A 17,586-nucleotide genomic window follows, 5' to 3' on the forward strand; every position below is an offset into this window, starting at 1 on the left:
CCCCACTGCACCCCCAGCGCCCCCCGCTGCACCCCCAGCGCCCCCCCCTGCACCCCAGCGCCCCCCGCTGCACCCCCAGCCCGCCCCCACTGCACCCCCAGCCCCCCCCGCTGCACCCCCAGCGCCCCCCGCTGCACCCCCGCCCCCCCGCTGCACCCCCAGACCCCCCGCTGCACCCCAGCGCCCCCCCCGCTGCACCCCCAGCCCCCCCACTGCACCCCCGCCCCCCCGCTGCACCCCCAGCCCCCCCACTGCCCCGCCAGTCCCCCCGCTGCACCCCCAGACCCCCCGCTGCACCCCCGCCCCCCCGCTGCACCCCCAGCCCCCCCACTGCACCCCCAGCCCCCCCACTGCCCCGCCAGCCCCCCCGCTGCCCCGCCAGCCCCCCCGCTGCACCCCCAGACCCCCCGCTGCACCCCCACACCCCCCAAACCCCCCCACTGCACCCCCAGCCCCCCTCCAAGGCGCCCCCACACCCCCCCAAACCCCCCCACTGCACCCCCAGCGCCCCTCCAAGGCACCCCCAGACCCCCCAAACCCGCCCCACTGCACCCCCAGCCCCCCTCCAAGGCACCCCCAGCCCCCCCCGCTGCACCCCAGCGCCCCCCCACTGCACCCCCAGCCCCCCCCGCTGCACCCCCAGCGCCCCCCCACTGCACCCCCAGCCCGCCCCCACTGCACCCCCAGCCCCCCTCCAAGGCACCCCCCAACCCCCCCAAAGTCCCCTGACATCTCCCAAGCCCCCCGCCTGCCCCCCAGCCCCCTCAGTGAGCCCCCCAATGCCTCCCCCAGCCCCCCAAGCAGCCCTCCAGCCCCATACGCCCCCCACGCACCCCCCACGGCCCCCCCCCGACCCCCACCCAGGAAGTCCTCCCGGTCGTTGCGGGGGTCCCGCCCGATGCTCAGCAGCTCCCGGATCTGGTGGATGACGGGGACCGGGGACCCCCCCATGTTCACCCGGCCTGGAGGGGGTCGGGGGGTTACGGGGGAGCCGGGGGGGTCCCCCGGGGCCCCTGGGAGGGGATTTGGGGTCTGGGGGGGCCTAAAGGGGGACTGGGGAGCGGGGAGGGGGGGATTTTGGGGTCCCTGGGGGGATTTGGGTTCGGGGGGGGGGGGCATTGGGGAGGGTCGCAGGGGCTTTGCGGGGGGGGTCCCGGGAGCATTGGGGGGGTTAGGGGGGCTTTGGAGGGTCTCGGGGGCTTCGGGTGGGTCGGGGGGTCCCGGGGGGCTCCTGGGGGCTTCGGGCGGGTCGGGGGGTCCCGGGGGTGTCCCGGGGTCTTTGGGCAGGTCGGGGGCTCCCGGGGGGCTCCTGGGGGCTTCAGGCGGGTCGGGGGGTCCCGGGGGGGTCCCGGGGCTTTGGGTGGGTCGGGGGGTCCCGGGGCCGGGGTCCCGGGGCTTTGGGTGGGTCAGGTGGTTCCGGGGGCTCCCGGGCCTTTGAGGGGGGGGTCGGGGGGTCCCGGCAGGGGTCCCAGGAGCATTGGGCGCGTTGGGGGGTCCCGGGGGTGTCCCGGGGGCTTCGGGCGGGTCGGGGGGTCCCGGGGGGGGTCCCACCGTCGGTCATGATGATGAGCACGTGGCGGGTGCTGTTGGTGACGGGGGCGGGGCTCAGCCCCCGCAGCTGCTCCCCCCGCTCCTGCTGCACCAGCAGCTCGTACACGGCCTTGAGGGCGGCGTGGGGGTTCGTGCCCGGCTTCTGCGCGTGGGCTGGGGGCGCGGGGGGGTCACTGCACCCCCGACCCCCAGGGACCGCCCAGCGCCCCAGGGACCCCCCGCTGCACCCCCAGGGACCCCCCCCCGCAGTCCCCGCAGCACCCAGAGAGACCCCCCCAGCGCCCCAGGGAACCCCCCCAGACTTCCATAGCACCCCACAGATCCCCACCAGCACCCCCATAATGCCCCCCCAAATCCCCAGACCCCCATTGCACTCCAGAGACCCCCCCCCAGGACCCCCCAGCTCTCCCATAGCCCCACATACAGCCCCCCCCCCGAACCCCATTGCACTCCATAGACTCCCCAGTGCCCCGGAGCCCCCCATAAAGCCCCTCAGGAGCCCATCCCAGGACCCCCAGCCCCCCATAAAGCCCCTCAGGAGCCCGTCCCAGGACCCCCCGCCCCCCGGAGCCCCCCATAAAGCCCCTCAGGAGCCCGTCCCAGGACGCCCCGCCCCCCGGAGCCCCCCATAAAGCCCCTCAGGAGACCGTCCCAGGACCCCCAGCCCCCCCTGAGCCCCCCACCTCCGAAGGGCAGCTTCTCCAGCAGCTCCCTCACCCACGCCCCGTCAGCCGCCCGCGGCTCCGTGGGGCTCAGGACCACCCGCGCCTCCGTCCCGAAGGTGATGATCCCATAGTGGGGGGCTACCCCATAGCTGGCGATCTGGGGAGGGGGCGACGGGGGATCAGGAGGACATGGGGGGCTTTGGGGCTCCCAGGGGGGTGAGGGGGGGCGTGGGGGGGTCTGAAGGGTCTGGGGGTCAGGGAGATCGGGGCAGGTCAGGGGCATCCCGGGCGGTTGAGGGGAGTTTGGGGGTCCCAGGGTGGTCTGGGGGAGGATGGGGGGACTCGGGTGATATGGGGGGTCTGGGGTTTCAGGGGGGATTTGGGAGTCCCAGGGATCGGGGAGGTTGGGGTCTGGGGTCCGGGGAGGTTGGGGTCGGGGAGGTGGGGGTCGGGGGGTTGGGGGGGTCGGGGGGTCGGGGTCGGGGGGTCGGGGGGGTCGGGGAGGTTTGGGGTCGGGGGATCGGGGGGGTCGGGGGGGTCGGGGGGTCGGGGTCGGGGGGTCCCACCTTCTCCACCAGCTCCATGAGGGCGTCGCGGGCGTCCGCGAAGTCGCTGGGGCCGATGCTCTGCGACGCGTCCAGCACCAGGTAGATGTTGAGGGAGGCGCCGGGGCTCAGGCGGATCCGGCGCTTCTCCGTGGGGCCTGGGGGGCACGGGCACGCTGCGACCCCCCGCGGCCCCCGGGAGACCCCCGCGGCCCCCGGGAACCCCACTGTCACCCCCGGGACCCCACCACGACGCACTGCAAGACCTGGGACCCCCACCGCGACCCACGGGAACCCCACTGAGCCCCGTGGAGCCCCACCAGACTCACAGGGACCCACCAAGCCCCCCATGGAGCCCCCCAGAGCCCCAGCAGGACCCCCCCGGGAACCCCAGGGACCCCCAGCCCCCACCTACCCCAGAGCCCCCCGCGCAGCCACCCCAGGGCCCGCCATGGCTCCCCACACCCGCGTACTCCCCCAGCCCCCCCCCAGCCCCCCATAGCCCCCCACCCTTGGTGTCGTTGGCCTCGGCCGCCTCGATGGTCTCGGTGAGGGAGGCGAGGAAGGAGGCGGCCACGTCCTCGGGGGTGTCGAAGGACTTGGGGTCTGGGGAGGGGGGCACCGGTCACCCCCTGCTCTCGACCCCAACACCACCCCATAGGGGGGACCCTGCCCCCAGGAGGGCTCTCCCCCTCCATAGGGGACCCCATAGCCCCCCCACATCCCACAGACGCCCCCCCCCCGGGCAGCCCTGGACCATGTACCCCATGGGTACCACCCCACAGCACCCACAGCCCTCCCACGAGCCCCCAGGACCCCCCCCAGCCCCTCACCGTGGAACAGGGGCTCAGCGCCCCCACACCCCCCATGTCCCCCCACACCCCCCCCGCCCCCCCGCCCCTCACCGCGGCACCGCGGCTTGGCCCCGCTCCAGACGCCCCCCACCCCCCCATGCCTCCCCATATCCCCATACCCCCCATACCCCTCATGCCCCCCATACCCCTCATGCCCCCCATATCCCCATGCCCCCCATATCCCCATGCCCCCCATATCCCCATACCCCCCATATCCCCACGCCCCCCCATACCCCCCATGCCCCCCATATCCCCACGCCCCCCCCGCCCCCGCCCCTCACCGCAGCACCGCGGCTCGGCCCCGCTCCAGACGCCCCCCACCCCCCCATGCCCCCCATATCTCCATGTCCCCCCCTATCCCCATACCCCCCATATCCCCACGCCCCCCCATACCCCTCATACCCCCCCATATCCCCACGCCCCCCCCGCCCCCGCCCCTCACCGCGGCACCGCGGCTCGGCCCCGCTCCAGACGCCCCCCACCCCCTGCCCCCCAATGTCCCCCCGCCCCCCCATGCCCCCCATATCCCCATGCCCCCCATATCCCCATGCCCCCCCGCCCCCCCATGCCCCCCATATCCCCATGCCCCCCCGCCCCCCCATGCCCCCCATATGCCCATGTCCCCCCGCCCCCCCATGCCCCCCATATCCCCCCCCCGCCCCCCCATGCCCCCCCATATCCCCATACCCCCCATATGCCCATGCCCCCCCGCCCCCCCATGCCCCCCACACCCCCCCCCGCCCCCGCCCCTCACCGCGGCACCGCGGCTCGGCCCCGCTCCAGACGCCCCCCCCCCCCCGCCCCCCAATGTCCCCCCGCCCCCCCATGCCCCCCATATCCCCATGACCCCATATCCCCATGCCCCCCCGCCCCCCCATGCCCCCCATATCCCCATGCCCCCACCATATCCCCATGCCCCCCATATCCCCACACCCCCCCCCCGCCCCCGCCCCTCACCGCGGCACCGCGGCTCGGCCCCGCTCCAGACGCCCCCCACCCCCCCATGCCCCCCATATCTCCATGTCCCCCCATATCCCCATACCCCCCATATCCCCACGCCCCCCCATACCCCCCATGCCCCCCATATCCCCACACCCCCCCCCCCGCCCCCGCCCCTCACCGCGGCACCGCGGCTCGGCCCCGCTCCAGACGCCCCCCTCCAGGCAGCGGCGCTCGGCCGAGCCCAGCAGCTCCAGCCCCGGCCCGCAGCGGTACCGCACGCTCCGCTCCACCTCGTAGAGCGACCCCTCCTTGGTGGCCCCCGGGGGGACCCCCGGCGCCGGGCAGGCCCCCGCTGCGGGCGGCCGTCAGGCGGGGGGCGGGGGGCACGCGGGGGGGCGCGAGGATGGGGGACCCAGAGGTAGGGGATGGGGACATTCGGGGGGTGCAGGGACATGGGGGGCCGGGGGAGGGGCAAAGGGGCGGGGGATGGGGGGGGATGGGGGGGCACACGGGGGTAAGTGGGGACAAGGGGGGGGCACGGGGGGACGCTCAGGGAACGTTTGGGGGACACGGGGATGCCCAAGGGGGTCCCAGGAGATGGGGGGGGCACAGGGGATGGGGGGGGCCAGGGGGGACCCAGGAGATGGGGGGGCCAGGGGGTCCCGGGAGATGGGGGGCCCAGGGGATGGGTGGGGCCCCAGGGGATGGGGGGGGGTCAGGGGATGGGGGGGACTGGGGGGACCCGGGAGATGGGGGGGGCCCAGGGGATGGGGGGGCACAGGGGATGGGGGGGCACAGGGGATGGGTGGGCCCAGGGGGGACCCAGGAGAAGGGGGGGGGCCAGGGGGTCCCGGGAGATGGGGGGCCCAGGGGATGGGGGCCCCCGGGAGATGGGGGGGCCCAGGACGGACCCGGGGACAGGCAGGCCCCCCCCGCGCCCCCTCACCGCCGTCGTCGCAGACGGGGGTGGCCCCCACCCAGCGCCCCGTGGGGCCGCAGAGGAGGGTGGGGGGTCCCCGCAGCGCGAAGCCCTCGAAGCAGCTGAACCGCACGGTGGAGCCGGGGGGGTGTCGCCGCCCCCGCGGCCAGAACGAGCCGTGCTCGAACTCCACGGGCGCCGGGCACCACACCTCTGGGGGGCGCGGGGGGCGCGGGGGCTCAGCCCCAGCACCCCGACACCCGCGAGGGACCCAGTGACCCCCCCGACCCCTGTGGCCCCACAGACACCGAGGACCCCCAGGATGCCCCAAGGACCCGTAGAGCCCCCCCCGACTCCCCAATGGCCCCAGGGACACGCCCCCCCCCCCAAACCCTGCTGCCACCCCTAGGACCCTCCTGGGGACCCCCCGACCCTAGGTACCCCCGTGGGACCCCCCCGCAATGCCCCCACCCGTGACCCATAGAGACCTCCCTGACCCCCCCAGCACCCCCACTGCCACCCTGGGACCCCCCCGGTCCCCAGAGACCCCCCCCCGGCACACCCCCACGACCCCATACAGGCTTCCACCCTGAAACCCAGTGCCCCCAGTAACCCCCCCCGTGACCCACAGAGACCCCTCTGACCCCCAGGACCCACCCTGGGACACCCCCGTCCCCAGAGACACCCCCCCCCACGACCCCATACAGGCTTCCGACCCCACCCCGACGCCCAGTGCCCCCCCAATACCCCGCTTGCGACCCTCCCTTCCCGCCCCAAGGGCGCCCCCGGTCCCCAGAGCCCCCTCCCCGGCCCCCCGGGCCCCACCTTGGCAGCGGGGGGCGGCCCCCCCCGGCAGGGGCTCCCAGGCCCCGTCGGGGCCGCAGTGCCGGAGGCTGGTGGGGAAGGGGGTGCGGCCGGGGGGGCAGCTGTAGCGCAGCCCCTCGCCCCCCTCCAGCAGCTCCCCCCAGCCCCCCTCGATCGGGGCCAGCGCCGGGTCACAGCGCGGGGGGTCGGGGGGCTCCGGGGTGGCCGCCGTGGGGCTGCCTGTGGGGTGGGGGGACGCGGTCAGTGGGGCGGCTGCGGGGCGGCTGCGGGGCGGCTGCGGGGCAGCCGTGGGGCACCGACCGTCAGTGGGGCCCAGGAGGAGCAGGAGGACGAGGAGGGCTCCCGCCATGGCCGTGGGTCCGCACTTGTCCGTCTGTCCGTCCGTCCGCCCGCGGCTCTGTGGGGCCGATGGAGGTGTTGCAAAACACCGGGGGCCCCCCCGCCGCCTACGGGAAATCACCGGGCCGGGGGCGGGGGGGGGGCCCGGGGCTGCCCCACACCCTGGGGGGCCCAGGCGTCCGGGAACCCCACCCCCACCCCACAGGGGATTCAGGCGTCCGGCAGCTCGCCCACCCCCACCCCCGGCACCCCAGAGTCCAGGACCCCCCCACCCCCCACCCCCCAAAGGGGACTCAGGCATCTGGGAACGGGAACCCTACCCCCCACCCCCCAGAGGGGACCCACCCAGGTGTCCGGGAGCCCCCCACCACAGCCCCCCACAGGGGACCCAGGTGTGCAGGAACCCCCCTACCCCACAGAGGGGATCCGGGAGCCCGGGACTCCCCCCACCCACCCTACCGCAGCCCCCCAGAGGGGACCCAGGTGTGCAGGAGCCACCCACCCCCACCCCACACCCCCCCCGGAGGGGACCCAGGCATCCAGGAGCCTCCCACCCCCCAGAGGGGACCCACCCAGGTGTCCGGGAGCCCCCCACGCCCCCCACCACAGCCCCCCAGAGGGGACCCAGGCGTCCGGGAGCCCCCCACCCACCCTCACACAGGGCACCCAGCTGCCCAGGCGCCTGGCCATGGGGGGACGGGGCTGAGGGAGGGGCAAGGGGGGGTAAGGGGGGGGGTGGCCCCCGCTCTACCAGGAAAAGGCGGCGCTGCAACACCCTCGGAGGAAGCTCACGGTGTTGGGGAGGGGGGACAGGCTTTATTGGGGGGCTGGGGGTCACAGTGAGGGTCCCACTGAGGGACCCGCCGCCGGTCACAGTGGAGGTCACGCTGTGGGTCACAGGGTCCCGCCGTCGGTCCCACCGTGGATCGTGGCGTGGGTCCCAGTGGGGGTCCCACCGAGGGTCCCACCGAGGGTCCCAGGCAGTGGGGGTCCCAGTGAGAGTCCCGCTGGGGGTCCCACTGAGGGTCCCACCGAGGGTCCCGCCGGGGGTCCCGCCAGGGGTCCCACCGAGGGTCCCGCCGGGGGTCCCACCAAGGGTCCCGCTGGGGGTCCCACCGAGGGTCCCGCCGGGGGTCCCGCCAGGGGTCCCACCGAGGGTCCCGCCGGGGGTCCCACCAAGGGTCCCACCGAGGGTCCCAGCGAGGGTCCCACTGGGGGTCCTGCCGGGGGTCCCAGCGAGGGTCCCAGTGAGGGTCCCGCCGGGGGTCCCACCAAGGGTCCCACTGGGGGTCCCAGCGAGGGTCCCACTGGGGGTCCCAGCGAGGGCCCCTCCGGGGGTCGGCGCTAGCGCATGGGGGCGAAGCTGAGGACCCCCCCCAGGAGGCGGCGCAGCCAGGGCTGGACGCGGAAGAGGCTGATGTGGAAGTCGCGGGGCCGGTGGCCGGGGGGGGCCGGGGCGCGGAGCAGGAGCCCCCCCGCCGTGCGCCGACCCCCCCGGCACGGGTCGAACGTGCCCCAGCTCACGACCCCGACCTGTGGGGCAGGTGTGGACCCAGGCGTCCGGGCATGGGGGACCCCGGCGTCGGGTCTGGGGGGGGGGGTCTCCAGCACCCGAGTTTGGGTTCCTGGCGTGAGAGACCCCCCCCAATTTATCCCGCCCCCCCCCCTCACCTGAATGAAGCGGTGCCTCCTTTCCAGGAACAGGGACCCCCCGGACTCCCCTGTGGGAGGCAGAGGGGGGGTGGGGGGGGTGCCCGGACCCCACCCCCACCCCCCAGCACCCGCCCCCGTCGCCCCCCACCCACCTTTGCAGGTGGCGGCCTCGGGGGGGCCCCCGCTCTCCTGCCCCGAGCAGAGGAACCGCTCGGTCACCACGTCCCCCAGCGCCGCCCCCGCGTAGGGGGTCCCCGGCTGCGTCGCCCCCGAAGCGCAGGTGGCCCACTGTGGGGGGGGGGGGCCGCGCGCCTGGGTCCCCCAGAACGCAGCGGTCCCCCCTCAAACGCCCGGGTCCCCCCCCCACGCCCCGGTCCCCCCCCCCCAAACGCCCGGGTCCCCACGTGCCTTGGTCCCCATGGGTGGTGGGACCCCGCAGACACCGAGTTGCCCCCACCAAACTCCTGGGTCCCCCCAAATTCCTGGCTCCCCCCGGATGCCTGGTTCCCCCCCCCCGGTGTCCCCCCGCAAACACCCGGGCCCCCCCAGGTAGTGGGATGTGTGGGCTGGAGCAGGGACCCTCGGACACTGCATTTGCCCCCAACACCCAGGTCCCCCCAAATGTCCGGGTCCCCCCTGGATGCCTGGGTCCCCCCGACCACCTGTGGGTCCCCCCCGAATGCCTCGATTCCCCCAAATGCCGGGGTCCCCCCCAGGTGCCGGGGTTGCCTTGGATGCCTGGGTCCCCCCAGCCACCTCTGTGTGTGTCCCCCCCCAGGCTCCTGGGTCCCCCCAAATGCCTCAGCGCCCCCAGATGCCGGGGTCCCCCCCAGATGCCGGGGTCCCCCCCAGATGCCGGGGTCCTCACCGCCTCCTGGTTCTTGATCTGCACCCCCATCCTCTGCGGGTCGAGGGAGACGAACTCGGCCGGGACACGGGGCCGGCCCAGCAGCTCGGCCTCTGGGGGGGGGCGAGGGTCAGCGCCCCGGATGGCGGGGAGCCCCCCGGATGGCGGGGTGCCCCCCGGGGTCCCCACCTTGCTCCTCGCAGGTCGTGCCGGGTGCCTTCCTCATCGCCCGGTTGGCGTCTTCGGTGCAGGGGATGCAGACGCGCCTGGGGCGGGGGCGGGGGGGGTCAGGGTGCCCCTGGGGACCCCCCCCCATGCCCCCCCATGCCCCCCAACTCACCTGGGGGTCCCGCGGGTCCCCACCTCCTGCTCCAGCTCCACCAGGGCCACGTCGTAGTCGTAAAACTCGGGGATCCCCCGGGACACCCCGGCGCGGACGTCGAAGCTCTCGTGGAGCACCCAGCGGCGGAGGGGCACCAGCCCCCCCTCGGCTGCCCCCCGACACCCCGTCAGCCGGAGCCGGGTCCCCCCGGGGGGTGGGGGGGGGAGCGGGGGGTCCCGGCTGCCGGGATGCCCCCCCGTGGGGGTGGGGGGGGGAGCGGGGGGTCCCGGCTGCCGGGATGCCCCCCCGTGGGGGTGGGGTGGGGGAGCGGGGGGTCCCGGCTGCCAGGGTCCCCCCCGTGGGGTGTCGGGGGTCCCCCCCCGAGTGCCGTACCGAGTTCGGCGCTCCAGGCGTGGGGCGCGGGGCCCCCCAGGAAGCAGTGCGCCGCCGTCAGCACCCAGCGGCCCCCCACCAGGGACCCCGCGCAGCGCTGATCCCGCCCCACCTGCGGCACCCCCACTGTCAGCACCCACGGGTGACGGGGACCCCCCGAGCGGGGGTGGGGGGCAGACGGTCGGGTCCCCTGGGAGGGGGTTTGGGGGAGCAGGGGGGGCCCAGATGCCTGGGTACCCAATGGGCCGTGGGACCGCCCCATATGCCAAGGTCCCCAGTGGGCATCAGGGTGCAGGACCCCACCCCCAAATGCCTGGGTCCCCTGGGAGGGGGTTTGGGGGGGGCCTGGACACCTGGGTCTCTAGTGAGCAGTGGGGTGTGGGGCCCCCCCCGACCGCCTGGGTCCCCAGGGGGATGTGGGACCCCCCAGACACCCGGGTCCCCAATGGAGCATGAGGTGTGGGACCCCCCCCGACCGCCTGGGTCCCCAGGGGGATGTGGGACCCCCCAGACACCCGGGTCCCCAGTGGACCATGGGCTGTGGGACCCCCCCCTGACCGCCTGGGTCCCCAGGGGGATGTGGGACCCCCCAGACACCCGGGTCCCCAGTGGACCATGGGCTGTGGGACCCCCCCGACGGCCTGGGTCCCCAGGGGGATGTGGGACCCCCCAGACACCCGGGTCCCCAATGGACCATGGGCTGTGGGACCCCCCCGACCGCCTGGGTCCCCAGGGGGATGTGAGACCCCCCAGACACCCGGGTCCCCAATGGACCATGGGCTGTGGGACCCCCCCGACCGCCTGGGTCCCCAGGGGGATGTGGGACCCCCCAGACACCCGGGTCCCCAATGGACCATGGGGTGTGGGACCCCCCCGACCGCCTGGGTCCCCAGGGGGATGTGGGACCCCCCAGACACCCGGGTCCCCAGTCGACCATGGGCTGTGGGACCCCCCCGACGGCCTGGGTCCCCAGGGGGATGCGGGGTGCCGGCCCCCGTCCTGGGTCCCCGCCGCGGCGGGGGTCTCACCCTCAGGATGACGTGCCAGGGGGGCCGGGGGGCTCCGGCGGGGACGATGACGCCGCAGAGGTCCCCGACGGTGGTGGCCACCAGCGCCGCCTCCAGCGCCTGCCGCAGCGCCGCCGCGTCCGCCAGCTTGAAGGCGTGGGTCTCGTCCCGCCGGTGCGAGGCCACCGCCGCCAGCTCCGCCATGTCCACCTCCAGCGCCCCCACCCCGAAGGCGTAGATGTCTGGGGCGGGGGGTACGTATTGGGGGGGGGGGCTCAGGGGCACGTGGGAGGGGTCTGGGGGCAGCTGGAACCGTGCTCAGGGCATCAAAAATGGGGTCGGGGGCACCCAGGAGGGGCTCGGGGATATCTGTGGCGGCTTTGGGGCACCCAAATTGGGTCCGGGGTGCCTAGAACAAGGCTTGGAGCACCACTGTGGTGCTGGGGGCACCTAGCCCAGGGTTTGGGGCACCTAGAACAGGTCTTGGTGCACCTCAAATGGGGGTGGGGGCACCTAGCCCAGGGTTTGGGGGTATCTAAGGTGGCTTGGGGGCACCTGAATTGGGTCTGGGGCATCTAAAAGGGGGTTTGAGGCACCTCAGTGGGGCTTGGGGTACCTAGAACGGGGTTTGGAGAACCTAGAACAGGGCTTGGGGCACCTCAGTGGGGCTTGGGACACCTAGAGCAAGGTTTGGTGACGTTTCACGGGGGTTGGAGGCACCCAAAGGGGGTTGGGTGGGACCTCGATGGGGGTTTGGGGTCTCGGGATGGATCGGGGGCACCGATGGGGGTTGGAGGCACCCAAAGGGGGTTGGGTGGCCCAGAACGTGGCTGAGGGTGCCCGGAGCCAGCCCCACGTGGGCTGGGGTGGGGGCAAGGTCCGGCACTGGGGACGGGGACAGGGCTGTGACCGCGCGGGCAGGAGGGGCCCGTCGGGGCCACCCCCGCGGTCGCGCAAGAGCAAACAGCCATGGGGGCAGACAGGGCCAAGGGCACCCCACGGGGGGGCACGGCGGGGGCCGGGGGGGCGTGGGATGGCCCCAAACCACCCCTGAGGCCCCCAAACCACCCTCGGTGTCCCCCAACCCATCTCTGAGATCCCGAGAGCCACCTTCAAGGTCCCCAGGGCCACCTTTGAGGTCCCCAAACCAACCCTGAGGTCCTCAAGCCACCCTTGGGGTCCCCAAACCAATCTTGGGGTCCCCAGCAGCACCCTCAAAGTCCCCAAAGCCCCCCTGGAGGTCTTCAAAGCCCCCCTGGAGGCCCCCAAACCACCCCTGAGGCCCCCAAAACCGTCTTTGAGGCCCCCAAACCCATCGCTGAAGTTCTCCAACCACCCTCGTGATCCCTAACATCACCTCTACTGTCCCCAAACCACCCCTGAGGTCCCCAGCAGCACCCTCAAAGTCCCCAAAGCCCCCCCTGGAGGTCCCCAAAGCCCCCTGGGGGTCCCAAAGCCCCCCTGGGGGTCCCCAAAGCCCCCCTGGGGGTCCCCAAAGCCCCCCTGGGGGTCCCCAAAGCTCCCCCAGAGGTCTCCAAAGCCCCCCTGGGGGTCCCCAAAGCCCCCCTGGAGGTCCCCAAAGCTCCCCCAGAGGTCTCCAAAGCCCCCCTGGGGGTCCCCAAAGCCCCCCTGGAGGTCCCCAAAGCTCCCCCAGAGGTCTCCAAAGCCCCCTGGGTGTCCCAAAGCCCCCCTGGAGGTCCCCAAAGCCCCCCCAGAGGTCCCCAAAGCCCCCCTGGAGGTCCCCAAAGCCCCCCCAGAGGTCCCCAAAGCCCCCCCGGAGGTCCCCGTGTCCCCCTGGCACCCACCCAGATACTCCTCCCGGTCCGGCTTGATCTCCAGCACGTCCTCAATCTTGGCCACCGCGTCCCGGGGGTGGCCCCCAACATTGAACCTGCCTGTGGGGGGGGGTGGGTGTGAGGGGGGGGGTCACCCGGCTCCCCAGCACCCCTCCCCCGCCCAGCGCGTGTCCCCCCACCGTCCGTCAGCAGGATGACGACGTGGCGGGTGCCCCGCCAGGCCTCGGGGCGCCCCAGCCGCTCCGCCCGCGCCTTCTCGAAGAGGAGCATGTGGTAGACCTCCATCAGCGCCCCGCGGACGTTGGTGCCCGTCGCGTTGCCGTGGTCTATGGGGAGACCCAGACCCGCCAGGTCCCGGCCGCCGGGGACCCCTGCCCCGCCGCCACGGTCCCCTCCGGGCCGCCGCGACGCACCGGCGAAGGTCATGTTCTCCAGGCGCTGGAGAACCTCGTCGGCGTCGGCCGACTCATCCTCGGCCGTGGAGACGATGACCCGGGCCCGGCTGGCGAAGGAGACGATGGCGAAGCTCACGGACACCTCGAAGCTGCTGAGCTGCGGCGGGGAGGGGGGTCAGGGTCCCACCCCAGGGTCCCGCCACCACGTCCCCACGGTCCTCCCGAGCTCCCAGACTGTTCCTCCGGGGTCCCACCCATGGTCCCACCCTGATCCCACCTCCTCCCACCATAGTCTCACCAAGGTTCCACCATGATCCCACCCATGGTCCCACCTCGTCCCACCACGATCCCACCAAGGTCCCACCGTGATCCCACCCATGGTCCCACCGTGATCCCACCAAGGTCCCACCATGATCCCACCGAGGTCCCACCATGATCCCACCCATGGTCCCACCGTGATCCCACCGAGGTCCCACTGTGATCCCACCAAGGTCCCACCGTGATCCCACCCATGGTCCCACCATGATCCCACCCATGGTCCCACCGCGACCCCACCAAGGTCCCACCATGATCCCACCCATGGTCCAACTGTGGTCCCACCTCGTCCCACCGTGATCCCACCCATGGTCCCACTGTGGTCCCATCTCATCCCACCCCAGCGTCCCTGTTCTCCTCCTACGGCCCTACCCAAGTCCCAGCTTGTTGTTCCACCATCCCACCATGGTCACCCCATGGTCCTACCACAGTCCCAGCCTGCTCCTCCCTGGTCCCACCATGATCCCACCTCCTCCCACCAAGGTCCCGCCTCATCCCATCATGGTTCCATCAAGGTCCCACCACGATCCCACCTCGTCCCACCATGATCCCACCAAGGTCCCACCACGATCCCAGCCTGTTCTTCCCTGATCCCCCCATGCCCCCCGTGCCCCCCGTGCCCCCCCGTGCCCCCCGCCCCACCCTGTCCACCACGGCGGCCCCGCACTCCTGGAAGAGGCGGAAGTTCTCCGAGCTGACGCTGCCGGAGGCGTCGAGGAGCAGGTAGACGCGGAGGGACCCCGTGGGGGTCAGCACGATGCGCCGGCCCAGGGACGAGCCTGGGGACCCCCCACGCGTCACCCCCCACGCCTGGGGACCCCCCACACCTGGCCCCACCCTGAGAGCACCCCCGCCCCAAAGGGACCCAGGCGTCCGGGGGGCAGCTGACCCCCACCCAAAGAGGACCCAGGGGGTCTCTACCCCCAGCCAGGGGGTCTCTCCCCCACCCCAAAGGGACCCAGGCATCCAGGGGGGATGACCCCCACCCAAAGGGGACCCAGGGGGTCTCTACCCCCAGCCAGGGGGTCTCTCCCCCATCCCAAAGGGACCCAGGCGTCCGGGGGGGCTGACACCCACCCAAAGGGGACCCAGGGGCTCTCCCCCCCCCCAGACCCACCGTTGTGGGGGTGGGCGCCCGCCAGCTCCAGCACGGAGGTGAGGGACGCCCCAAAACCCTCACTGACGTCCTCGGGGAGGTCGTAGGCGTAGGGGTCTGGGGGGGGGACACGGGGGGGCACACGTGTGTGGGGCTGCGGTGGGCTTGGGGGGGACATGGGGGGAGGCAGGGCTACCGCAGGGGGCTGGGGTGGGACCTGTAGGCGGACCTGGGTGGGGGGCACGGTGGGAACTTGGGGACCCCAGAGGGCTGAGTGGGGGGGGGACAGGAGATGGGGAGGACGGGGGACCCCAGGGGGACCTGGGGGCTGGGGGGAGACATGGGGGGGACATGGGGGGACCGGGGGACTGGGGGCACATATGGGGGAGACCTGGCGACACATGGGGGGGACACACAGGGACCACCCCCCCGGGGAGCAGGGGGCCGGGGGGGACATGGCGGGGGACCTGGGGACACGGGGGGGGGACATGGTGACCCCTGGGGGAGCGGGAAGCTGGGGGGGGGATGCTGGGGGTGTGTGTGAGGACACGGGGGGACATGGGGGGTCATGGGGACCCCCGGGGAGCCAGGGGGCTGGGGAGGACACAATGGGGGGACCTGGGGGCACAGGGGGGCACAGGGGGCTGGGGGGACCTGGGGGCTGGGGGTTGGACACAGGGGGACCACATGGGGGCACCCGGGCGGGGGGGGACACTGGGGGGACCCCGGAGAGGGACATGGGGGTCTCGGGGGTGGGCGGGGCAGGGGCGGGTCCCGGCGTGGCCACGCCCACTGTCACTCACGGCGGCAGACGGGCTCGGGGCCGGACCAGCGGCCCGTCTCCAGGCAACGGCGGTGGGCGGGGCCCTGCAGCGTCAGCCCCGCCCCGCAGCGCACGTGCACCTCCGCCCCCCGCTGCCGGCCCCGCCCCGTCACCACCCCCCCGGCGGGGGCGGGGGCCGGGGGGCAGTCACCCGCTGGGGGTCGGGGGGGGGTGTCAGGGGGGGCACCCCGGCACCGGGACCCCTGAGCCCCCCCCGGGAGCCTCGAAGCCGTCCCGAGACCCCCCCAGGCCCAGGGACCACCCCCCAACCCCAGGGACCCCCCGGCAACCCCCACCTCAGGCCCCCCCCCAAACCCAGGGACCCGCCCCGGAACCCCCCCACCGCAGGGACATCCCTACCGCAGGGACCCCCCCCCCCCCCAACCCCACTGTAGGGACCACCCAAACCTCAGGGACGCCCCCCCCCACCCCCCCGGCACCCCCCCACCGCAGGGACCCCGGTCCCGGGAGGGAGGTTGTGGGCGTTCCCGGGGCTCCCAGGGGATTTTTGGGTGTGATTTTGGGGCACGCATGGGGATTTTGGGGGGGGCTCAGGGGCTCCCAGAGGATTTGGGGACAATTTGGAGGGCCCCAGAGGGGTTTGGGGGCGATTTTGGGTTGGGACCCCCCGGGGGCTTTTTGGGGAAGACTTGGGGTTCCCATGGGGACTTGGGGGCGATCTGGGGCCCCCCGGGGATTTGGGGCCCCCCATCTCACCGCCGTCGTCGCAGACGGGGCTGGAGCCGCTCCAGAGGCCGCCGGGGCGGCAGCGGCGGCGGGGGGACCCCCGCAGGACCAGCCCCCCCTCGCAGGCGAAGTCCAGGAGGGCGCCGGGGGGGTGCGAGGGGCGCCGGGGGGTGGGCGAGTACCCCCCCTGCGGGAGGGAGAGCGGCGCCGGGCACCGCACCTCTGGGGCACCGGGGGGTCAGGGCGGGGGACCCCACCCCGAGGGGACCCGGGGGGTGACCCCTACGCCAAAGGGGCTCCGGGGGGGTCCCCACCCCCGCCCCAAGGGGATCCGGGCGGCCGGGGGGGGGGGTGACCCCCACCCAAAAGTGAGCCGGGGGCGTCTCTACCCCCACCCAGGGGGTCTCTCCCCCACCCCAAAGGGACCCAGGCGTCTGGGGGGTGCTGACCCCCACCCAAAGGGGACCCAGGGGGTCTCTCCCCCCACTCTAAGGGGACCCAGGCGTCCGGGGGGTGCTGACCCCCACCCAAAGGGGACCCAGGGGGTCTCTCCCCCACCCAAGGGCCCCCACCCCGCCTGGTGTCCCCCCCTGGGGTCCCGGGGCCCACCTCTGCAGACGACGGGGGTCCCCCGCGGGGCGGGGGGGCAGCGGCCGGGGCGGTGGCGGGGGGGCGGGTGGGGGTAGGTGCCCGGGGGGCAGCGGGGCCCGGCGGGGGGGCAGGTGGTGGGCGCGGGGGGGGCGCTGCTGGGGGCGGCGGGGCCAGGCCGGGCCCCCCCGGGCGGGACGAGGACGAGGAGGAGGGCGAGGAGGAGGGCGAGGGCCCGGGGGGCCATGGCCGGGCCGGGGATGGGGGGAGATGGGGGGCGGGAGCCTGGGGGGGGCCGGGAAAAGGGCTGGGGGCGGGCCCCGAGGGGAGCCACGCCCAAGGGGCGGGGACAACAGGGGAACTCCCCCGGGGCGGGGCCAGATGGGAAAAATGCCATAATGGGGCGGAGCCATACTGTGAAACCACGCCCATTGGGCGGGGCCAACGGGGCCGCTGTTTGGGCGGGGCTAACCAGTGAGTCACGCCCAAGGGGCGGGGCCAGCAGCGGTAACACCCCCCCCTAGGGCGGGGCCAGATGGGAGAAAAGGCAATGGTTGGGCGGGGCCGTATGGGGAACCACGCCCACGGGGCGGGGCCACCAGGGAACTCCATTGCGGGGGCCTAATCAGGGAACCACGCCCACGGGGCGGGGCCAGCAGGGAGAACCCGCCCATTGGGCGGAGAAAACGGGGGAACTCCCCCACGGGGGGAGGAAAGATCCCGCGTGGCCCTGAGGGGCGGAGCCAGACGGAGAACCGCCCACGGGGCGGAGCCGGACGGGGAATCCAGCATCGGGGTGGGGTCAGATGGGGAGACCGCCCCCGGGGCGGAGCCATGGGGACAGACCCGCCCCCATCCGGGGCGGGGCCATGCTCCCGGGCCCGCCTTCCCCGCCGCCGCCGCCGCGGCGGTAAGATGGCGGCGCGTTGCCATGGGAACGCGGGCGGCGGCGCTGTCGCGGGGCGATGACGCGATCGGGCGGGGCGGCGCTCCTCCCAGCATGCCCCGGGGGAGGCGGGGAGGG

General features: G+C 74.7%; 2 protein-coding genes across 4 annotated transcripts in view; both read right to left on the reverse strand.

Annotated features, from left to right (window-relative positions):
• Window positions 1-7,354, reverse strand: part of LOC135317530 (complement factor B-like) — an 8,389-nt gene extending 1,035 nt beyond the window's left edge. The window contains exons 1-10 of the mRNA XM_064473823.1: window positions 7,292-7,354; window positions 6,602-6,698; window positions 6,302-6,520; window positions 5,504-5,689; window positions 4,736-4,909; window positions 3,272-3,367; window positions 2,783-2,919; window positions 2,235-2,373; window positions 1,552-1,704; window positions 834-962 (exon numbers count right to left, since the gene is read on the reverse strand). Coding sequence (XP_064329893.1) covers window positions 834-962; window positions 1,552-1,704; window positions 2,235-2,373; window positions 2,783-2,919; window positions 3,272-3,367; window positions 4,736-4,909; window positions 5,504-5,689; window positions 6,302-6,520; window positions 6,602-6,698; window positions 7,292-7,330 — 1,369 coding nt within the window. The 5' untranslated portion in view covers window positions 7,331-7,354. The remainder of the gene's footprint in view (window positions 1-833; window positions 963-1,551; window positions 1,705-2,234; window positions 2,374-2,782; window positions 2,920-3,271; window positions 3,368-4,735; window positions 4,910-5,503; window positions 5,690-6,301; window positions 6,521-6,601; window positions 6,699-7,291) is intronic.
• Window positions 7,355-7,860: 506 nt separating this feature from the next.
• On the reverse strand, window positions 7,861-16,843 carry C2 (complement C2). 3 transcript variants are annotated; one of them, XM_064474102.1, is made up of 16 exons: window positions 16,584-16,841; window positions 16,005-16,196; window positions 15,268-15,441; window positions 14,486-14,581; window positions 14,011-14,147; window positions 13,072-13,210; window positions 12,838-12,984; window positions 12,668-12,757; window positions 10,884-11,104; window positions 9,856-9,967; window positions 9,481-9,631; window positions 9,330-9,406; window positions 9,162-9,253; window positions 8,446-8,581; window positions 8,312-8,361; window positions 7,861-8,173 (listed from the first exon to the last, which is right to left on the reverse strand). In XM_064474102.1, the coding sequence occupies exons 1-16, from the start codon at window positions 16,807-16,809 to the stop codon at window positions 7,985-7,987; spliced, it is 2,229 nt and encodes a 742-aa protein (XP_064330172.1). In that variant the 5' UTR covers window positions 16,810-16,841; the 3' UTR covers window positions 7,861-7,984. The 3 variants fall into 3 exon arrangements, with proteins under 3 accessions (XP_064330172.1, XP_064330173.1, XP_064330174.1); XM_064474103.1 differs by lacking the exon at window positions 12,838-12,984 and having other exon boundaries at window positions 16,584-16,842; XM_064474104.1 differs by lacking the exons at window positions 7,861-8,173; window positions 8,312-8,361; window positions 8,446-8,581; ... (2 more) ...; window positions 9,481-9,631; window positions 9,856-9,967 and adding an exon at window positions 9,974-10,334 and having other exon boundaries at window positions 10,817-11,104; window positions 16,584-16,843.
• Window positions 16,844-17,586: the final 743 nt, after the last annotated feature.

This window comes from Phalacrocorax carbo, chromosome 26, assembly GCF_963921805.1.
Source record: "Phalacrocorax carbo chromosome 26, bPhaCar2.1, whole genome shotgun sequence".
Classification (NCBI taxonomy): Eukaryota; Metazoa; Chordata; class Aves; order Suliformes; family Phalacrocoracidae; genus Phalacrocorax; species Phalacrocorax carbo.